The sequence below is a fragment of the Teleopsis dalmanni genome, chromosome 1 (genome assembly GCF_002237135.1).
Source record: "Teleopsis dalmanni isolate 2A chromosome 1, ASM223713v2, whole genome shotgun sequence".
NCBI lineage: Eukaryota > Metazoa > Arthropoda > Insecta > Diptera > Diopsidae > Teleopsis > Teleopsis dalmanni.
This window is the reverse complement of record NC_051846.1, coordinates 22881463-22890401: the sequence shown is the minus strand read 5'-3', so window position 1 is coordinate 22890401 and position 8939 is coordinate 22881463. Positions and strand designations below refer to the sequence as shown.

At 32.8% G+C, this 8939-nt stretch overlaps 1 protein-coding gene across 1 annotated transcript; it reads left to right on the top strand.

Moving 5' to 3' along the window:
* Positions 1-906: 906 nt before the first annotated feature.
* Positions 907-6901, top strand: LOC119678302. The gene is made up of 2 exons (XM_038090064.1): positions 907-1673; positions 6171-6901. Exons 1-2 carry the CDS (start codon positions 962-964, stop codon positions 6899-6901), a joined length of 1443 nt encoding a protein of 480 aa, XP_037945992.1. The 5' UTR covers positions 907-961.
* Positions 6902-8939: the final 2038 nt, after the last annotated feature.

Sequence of the window (8939 nt, the reverse complement as noted above, 5' to 3'; positions counted from 1 at the left end):
CGTTCCGACCGCATCGGTGTGACAAAAACTATCTTTATGATATTTTCCATGACTATTACTTCACTTTACTGTCTTCTATTTCTGCAATTTGGTTATATATCCACTCGTATAAGTGACTTTACAAAGACAGAGAAACTAACATTATCATAATTAATATTTTAAAAATCCTACTCCTTCCTTTCCACAAATGGAAGTATTTATAGTATTATTTTTTATAGCTGAAATGTTTTGTAGACATTATAGTAATAATTCATTTATTTAATTTTATTTAAAAAAAATTTAAAAGTAGTGCAAGATAAACACTTCTATATATCTTGTATATATGTATCTATATACACCAAAGCAATTTGTGTTCTCAGTTTAACTACAGTTTTTGTATACTAACGCCTTTATTACTTATCACTAATAGCATATGAATTACATGGAATGGCATGTGGCGTTCGTATTATTCTAGAGTTAAGCACACGACACATTAATTGACTCAAATGTCTTATTTCTGTCTTTAATAATCGAACTACATTCCCTACACTTAGCCAAGGTCTAAATCAAATAAAATTTAAAAAAATTGATGTGTGCAACATAAGACAGGAGATTCTTGCGTGCAACATCACCGGCAACACTTTCATTGACTTTATATTCGCAAGACACGCAAGCCGCCTGCAGATTTTATGTACAGACGGGTTTGGTTCTGATTCTTCTTAAAGTACAATTTCAAATTATCCAATGAAACGAAAACGTAAAAGTTAAAGTGAATAAATTATAAGAACACAAGCGAACACAACGTAATCTCTTCTGTATGCGATACTTGCCACACAGAAGAAAAAGACAGAATCGCATTCTGAGAAGAGATCGAGTATAAAAGGACCAAACGAGTTGACCAACGGCAACAGAATTTTCTAAGGCGAGTACTAGTTCGGTACGCTAGCAGCGCTTTAAATTCTTTAAATAAAATTTGCAAAAAATGAAAACCTTCGTTGGAATTTTGACATTGGTGGCAGCTACTTCAGCAGCAAGTTTAGCCTACTATGCACCTGCACAACGTTCATATCCTGTAATATACAGCGCTCACAGCTCTGGATTAGTAACACCCACACAACAGCAGTATCATTCACAGGACGATCTTGGACAGTACTCATTCGGTTACAGGGAACCATTATCAGCTAAACAGGAAGTGCGTTCCTTGGATGGTGTCACTAGAGGCGCATATAGTTACATTGATGCTGAAGGTAAATTACAGACAGTTCAGTATACTGCTGATGCTGATGGATTTCATGTAGCTGCTACGAATTTACCGAAAGCTGTGAACGTGCCTAATTTTCGTCGCCAAAGTGCGCACATTCCAGTTACCAACAATGTTCCAGTTGCCGACAATGTTCCAATTACCGACACTATTCCAGCTACCGACAATGTCGCAGTTGCCTCAGCCCGTGCAGTTCACTTGGCAGGTAATCAACAGGCTGGGTTGTACATGGCAGAACCTATCACCAATAGTCTCAAGTCCACCGGAATGGACGCAAATGACAGCAATTTGGAATTGTCTAACACCGTGGCAGATACCCCCGAGGTGGCCTTGGCCAAGTTAGAGCATTTAAAGCGTATCGAATATGAAAAGGAGCGTAACGCTTTATTAAGCCATTCTAAATTATATACCGCATCAACATTCATACCAACAAGTTTGCCCGTCGCCATTCTACCACGCTTTTACGGCTATAGTTTTGTTTAAATCCAAGCTTGACGATATCTAAGATATATATTTAAAGCATCAACAAGGTAAAAAAAATTAATACATAATATTTTGGAATAATATATTCTCATTATAAATATGTGTAATATTTTTCACAATAAAATGTATTGATCTATTCGTAAATAAAATAAATATCTGTAATTTTTAGATTTCAGTAGTACGAATCAGGCATTTGTAAAAATTCGCTTCTGTTATTCAATATAATATTAATTCTTAATGATGGATTTAATCCAAGTATTTTCCAAATTTCTTAAACCAAGAATATTGGTTGTTCAACCAATATAATAAGTGACTATACGATCGATTTGCTACTGGTATTTGGTAAGCCTTAATCATTAGCAAAGCGCTATATCAGATGACTATATTGGATTGGATTTTTACAATAGTCCTCGTAAAAGAAAATTAATTTTACAATTGTGATTAAAATAAAACTTTTTCTTGACCTAAAGTAATCTTTAAGACTGCTCACTATTGTTCAATTACTTAACAAAAAAAAAAAGAAATATGAATTTTAATACTCATGCAATCCAAAAGATAGAAACCATTACCTTACCAATTGTCTCTATAAGTTTTGCCTTTTTCAATTATGGCTCAGTCAATGTACCCAATTTTTTGAATGTTCTACTATTTGCACTACTAAATTCTTCCAATGTCTTTGAGATTCAAATATTAACCTTCGTTATAAAAACACTAAAATCGCAGTGCATAATATTTTGTATTGATCTATTTTTTTATGGAATACGAGTTCAATAGAATGTTATCAATACGTAATAAAAAAATACGTGTTAGTATAAGGTGTAGGCAATTATTTTCTTTATCCTCTACTAGTAGTCAAGTTAATATTTACAAAGAAAAATAAAACTTATACATTGCCAAGGAAACTTTCAAATACAGTCCACACGAGAGTTGTCCACTAAGACCCTTATTAAAAACATGAAGAAAAACAATTGATTATACAATTACAATTACTCCATGCAAATAAACGAAAAATGTCGGACTCCTGTTCACACTAAGAGTAAAAGAGCTAAGAACTAAGAACTAACCTAAATGGAGCATTCTGTATTATTCTGGAGAACTTCATTTGTGTTTTATAATCTGCTGTCTATGTTTCTATATTCTGAAATTACACATATTAATATTTTTGCTTTTATGAGAAAAATGGTAGTTATCCTTTTAAAGTTTTTAGTGTTTTATATTCACTATCAAGAATTCAAGAATCAAATTCAATAGGTATTTACCTTCTGAACCCAAAGGTAGAAACATAGTTTTTATCACTAAGTTTCTATATATTACATAGATCTAATTTAATGCTAAATATAAGTATAATTTCTTAATTTGTTGACTTATAACCATTTGGGCATTTGAATCTTAACACGACAAAGAATTTGTTTCTATATTGATATATAATTTTGAACTATGTGTGAATTCAATATTCACTTCCTTTAAGTCCGCTTCCGTAGTACTTGACTATGAGCGTAATTGTGCAAAATAATACATTTTATTCATCATTATTATATACATTTATTATTATATAAATGTATTATATACATTTATATATAAGTTTAAAAAAATTACATAAAGCTACTACATTTTACAAAGTTACTACTTATACTTCTCAATTTGTTTAAATTAAATCATCTATATAAAATTTAGTATTTGAATCTGAAAACAATAAACGATTTGTAACGATGTTGATATAGAATATTAGAATATCTATGGACTATATATACACTTCTTTTAAATCTGGTTCAAGTGTAGTTGTCAGCGAACGTAAATGTACAAAATGATATATATATGTTTAATAAATTATTAGTTTTATTATCTGTTTGATAAACAATATTGACTTTTATTGAAACAATATTGACTTTGAAATTATGTTCTAAATAACAAAGGACGTTAGTTATAACGTATATTGATATATAATTTTGAACTATATTTTAACCTACATAAAATCATTTTCTATATAATTGTTAACATTTTTCAATTATTGATATTAATTGTATATTGATTTCGTTAAGGTGAGATAGTGTAATATTGTAAGAATAACATATTTCAGAAGTAGACACTTCTAATAGGCGAATATACCTACGAAGTGAACAAATTTCATCTCTTCTTCAAAAGTAACATCGTAAAACAGAAGTAATAATGGCAACTGTTCTGATAAAGTTTTTACTAACAGCCACTACTATCTGCTTGCTATATATGTATTATTGTATTTAAAAGTTGAATATTTGCATATATACTATGTCGATCAGAAGAGAGTACTCGAAATATAAATCGATTCAAATTATGTCAGATTTTAATATTTGAACACTTTTCTTAGTTTAGTAATCCACAAAAACATGAAATGTTCCAATTGTTACCTTTACTACTGGCAAGTGAATACAACTGCTTTGTGAGGGCGAGGCACGTGGAGGTAGTACTCCATGCAAAAAAGAGGCGCCTGGATGCAGATACAACAGCATGACCTAAAGCAATACCTAGTGATGGTTCCGGGTCATATACTTCATCCTGGAAAGAGGAGTTGTTTTGGCATGTCAGCGATTAGCGCAAACCCACAGAGAGACGTTTCTGCGGGTATGTGTAGACATTTTGTTTCCCAGCCTCGAAACAAAAAAAAATGTTCCCATTCTAAAAATTTTAAGGTAAAATTAAAAAATGATTATTCGGTATTCATAGGAAATGCGAGGACTTCAAAACTGAAATATTGATTAGTGAAAAATATTCAGATTGTTTTAAAGGAGCAACTTTTATTTTATGTACATATATACATATTATTTTTAAAATTTGTCTTCAAACAATAAGTCTATTTAGTAAAAATTTTGGCTGATATCCAATCATGTGACAGTAGACGCTTATAATAGATGATATTATTATAATATTACAAGAAAAAACACAGTATTACTTACACCATTACAGCCATTTTACACCGTTTTCAATTAATAACTTCTCATTCACCATTATCACCATTATTATGATTCACTTTTCATTACCTATTATTATGGCTCAAAGAATGGCCATATTTCATTTTGTTTCAATCTTGATTCACAGATGGAAGTTCAGTTCACTAAACTGTTTGTCATCATCCCAATCAGTCAGAACTGCTTTTTGCAGCCATTTGTTAATTTTGAGTTTGAAAAAGCTTATGATGGACCGTAGAATAGTTTTGACCCAATATAATATCAGGCCGCCCCTTTGCTGGCTATTTCACCGGCTTTCTCGTTTTTCTCAAATTCGCTGTGTCTTGGGATCCATATTAAGTGAACCTCGTTAATTTCAGCAACATCTTTGAGAAGTTGAAGGCATTCCCACAGTAGTTTTGAAGTCACTCAAGATAAGCGAAGTGCTAGGAGTGCTGATTTGCTGTCAGAGAAAATATATATGTTTTTCCCAATGGTGGGTTTCCCTTTATATTTCCTTAGAAAAGGACAATAATTTCCAGATAATTATCTTAATTAATTAAATCCTATAATTCCTTAAAAAAATAATTACTAGTTGCAACTTTATATTTTAAAGTTATAACATTTTTCGAAAAAACGTTTTATACATTCGAATTGGAACTATAAAACCTATTTGTTATTATATTAATCGTATGAAAATCAGTTGTTTGGGGAAATAGCCAAACATTATTCTTGTTTCCTTAGGAAACAAGAATATCCTATATTATTTCTATTACAACAAATTTTTTTTATTAACAAAATAAGTAAGAGGAGACTTATTGAATTTGTGTTCATTAAATTAAATCAATAAATAAGGCCCAAAAATTCCACCAAGCTCTAGGCAAATTAACTCTTTAAGCTCAACAAAATTGAGTTTTAATTCGTAAATTCAACTGACAAATTGACAACAAACTGTGCGACTTGTATGGTCATTGTTGTTGTATTTGTTGCATTTGTTGCATTTATCGTAGTTGTTGTAGTTGTATTAAATATGGATTTAATTTATGTTAACATGTTGAAAACAACATCGTTACCAAAAAAAGATGTTGCTCACGTGCGACGTCGTGAGATCAGGCGAGGAAGCAGCCAACGGCTAGCAGTTAAAGAGACTTGGCTTTATGCTTAGTGAAGAAAGACCGAGGATGGATCCGTAGAGAAAAAGAAAACGACAACTAAAAGAAAAAGAAAACTTTATGCGAAACGTGTGTATGAAAGTAAACTGGACGACCTTCTTGAGGACGATCATTTTATGAATTCCATGCAATTGGCAACTTATTCGCGCATGAAATCCTTAAACCAATTGGAATCGTATATAAAAGCCAGAACAATTGCAGAATGAAACAACAGAACTCTCTGGTACGAGTACTGGTGTAGAAGTCACTAGCAGCGTCCAAACGAAAACTCATATCATAAAATCATAAAATCAAAAAATCAAAAAATCAATTCAGTAAAATTAAATAAAATGCAATTTTTAATTTATTTATCAGCACTCATAACAGTAGCATACGCAGCCGATAGTGGATATTACTATCCTAAGCCAGCTGTAAGAACGCCTTTAATATTAACAACGACCAATGTTAATACACAGCAATACCATACACAAGATACACTTGGGCAATATTCTTATGGCTACACAGAACCCTTGTCCACCAAACAAGAAGTACGCACCTTGGATGGTGTCACACGTGGTACCTACAGTTACACCGATGCAGCTGGTAAATTGCAAACTGTCAACTATATAGCCGATGCCGATGGCTTTCGCGTAGCTGCCACAAATTTGCCACAGCCAGTACCTATACCAGCAACCAAGGCACTTAAACCAGTAGAAGATACACCTGAGGTGGCTGCTGCACGTGCTCAACATTTGGCAGCGTACAAAGCTGTGGAATTAAGTTTAGCAAAAACTGCTTCACAGGAAATTGCTTTAACCAAACAACAAAGTGCGAGTCTCATAAGCAAATCCGGACTACCTCTTCCAGTGCAGGATACTCCTGAGGTCACTGCTGCCAAGCTCGACTTCTTCAGTCGCTACGAAGAAGAGAAGCTACGACATAAATTATTACGAGAGAAACAAAGTGCTACAAAAGTTTTTGTAAAATCGCAACCATTTATTGTACAGAGTTACCAACCCCAAATATTGCCAAGCAATGGTTATCACTATTTTTACAATTATCCTGTGGTACCAGCTTTAAATCGTAATTATTTGCCAGTTTTTTAGAAATGGATACTGTTTTCTATTCTTTGATATAAAAATACTTAAACTTGTTAACAAAAAAAATAAATAAAGAGGATTTTAAATAAACAAAAGTTGATATTTTTAAATGAAGATATAGTCTATTCTATAAAACTTTGGTTTTTATTACTACTCAGAAATTTTAGTAAGATTATTACACGTCCTTTCAAATTATAATAAATACTTATTAATATATATTTATATTAATATTTATTTTGAATTTGATCCAGAAGTATATAGTTTGATTCTTCCAAGATTTGGAATAACTACTCATATTATTACCCAAGAATTCATTTATTAGCCTATCCTTTCGGATTATATGACGATATATTTTATTTTATTTTACAATAAAACGTTTCAAACTGCATTATTTTTTTGAACCTAATATAGAAAGAAACGTTTTGAAGTTTTTTTTGTATATTTTATAAGGTAATCTTTACTTAATTTCATAAACTGTATCAAATGTTGATTAAACTTCAAAATAAATTTAACAGATATCACCACTTCTTTTGATGGTTATTTTAATACTCCCAGTCGTATATTCTACTTTTAAAACAAGAAATAGTCAACGGAGTTAGATTTAGTGAATAAGACGAATGGTCAATGAATTCAAAACTTAATCCATTCACTTTTATCTATGCTGAAAAATGGAGTTTGAGCCAGTGCAGTATCCTTCAATTATTCTATAACCTTCCTCGAGATACACTCCGAAGACACAACCAGCTTAGCTGCAAAGTTAAGCTGCTCTGCTATAAGCAAATTATTCGCCATCTACTCACCTACGCCTTCCCCATTTGGTCTGCAATCTCTTCCGCCCAAATGGAAAGAATAAGCCTGTTTGAGCGGAAACTTCTTCAAGATTGCACTAACTATAGGCGCAAGCCTAACGGGAAGCACTTTACGACAATGCCAATATCACTCGCATTGACGAGTACTTTTTGGCACTCGCTCGTAGGTACCTCACCCGGCTCCACGACCTCCCCCCTGACGTTTCTGTTCCTATAACCCTTTCTGAAGATCTTGTTCTAGCCTTGCGCTTTAAACCTCCCCAATACCTGTCCCACTACCTCAATGAGTGGGACCGTAACCTCCACTCCATTCCCCTATATAACCGCGGCTTTCGTGACCCCAGTCACAAAGTTTGCCGCTAACCTCGCCCCCGCTCATCTGCTCTAACCCCACCCCCTTCTTCATAACCCAATTTTCCTAATGTACACCCTTGCTTTCTAGCTTAGATAAATCTAGCTCGCTAGGTACTAAGTCTATTTTTCTCCTCTCTCCTCTGATTACTGCAATGAAGTTTTTACAATGCTGTGGAAATCTTCTCCATTTATTCCTAAGAGGTGGTTTAGTGGGTTCAAGTCTCACACGGTGACTTTCGATGCTTCCACCTACTGTCAAAAAAAAAAAAATTATTAAAACTTTTTCCCGGTTGACGGCTCAGTTTTAGCTCACCTTAGAGCGGTATATTAATCTACCGTTTTCATTAATCTTTGACTTTCAGAGACTAGTGAAAGTACAAGGTTTAATTAAGTCCTAGGAGAAAGTTATGTCCAAAACACACAACTTCATTGATGCCGGCGGAAATTCATTACAATTTCCAATAGGGCATTAATCGGCGCATTATCTTGATACATTTATTTATTGAGCATCGTGGTCTTAGGCTTTAATGGCAGGTACCCACGCTAAATAACACTGTTACTGTTGCATGTGATGGCACCATAAATTTGACCTTATAAGGATATAGTTTGCGACAGACACGTTTATATCGATACTTCAAGTTAATACAGCAAAATATTAGTAAAAATAAGTTTTAAATTTAAAGCAGTTTATAATTTCAGAGCTGTATTTTATAGCACTTTTCATGAAATAGAAAAACAATTTTCGGGGTGAAGCAACACCCACTTAAGCCAAACTGATGTATGAAGGTTACACTGAACGTTTTATATATATTACCTAATATGTCGAAAATAAACAAAATACTTATTTAAATTTTTTTTTTCATTTTTGCAATGCATTTATT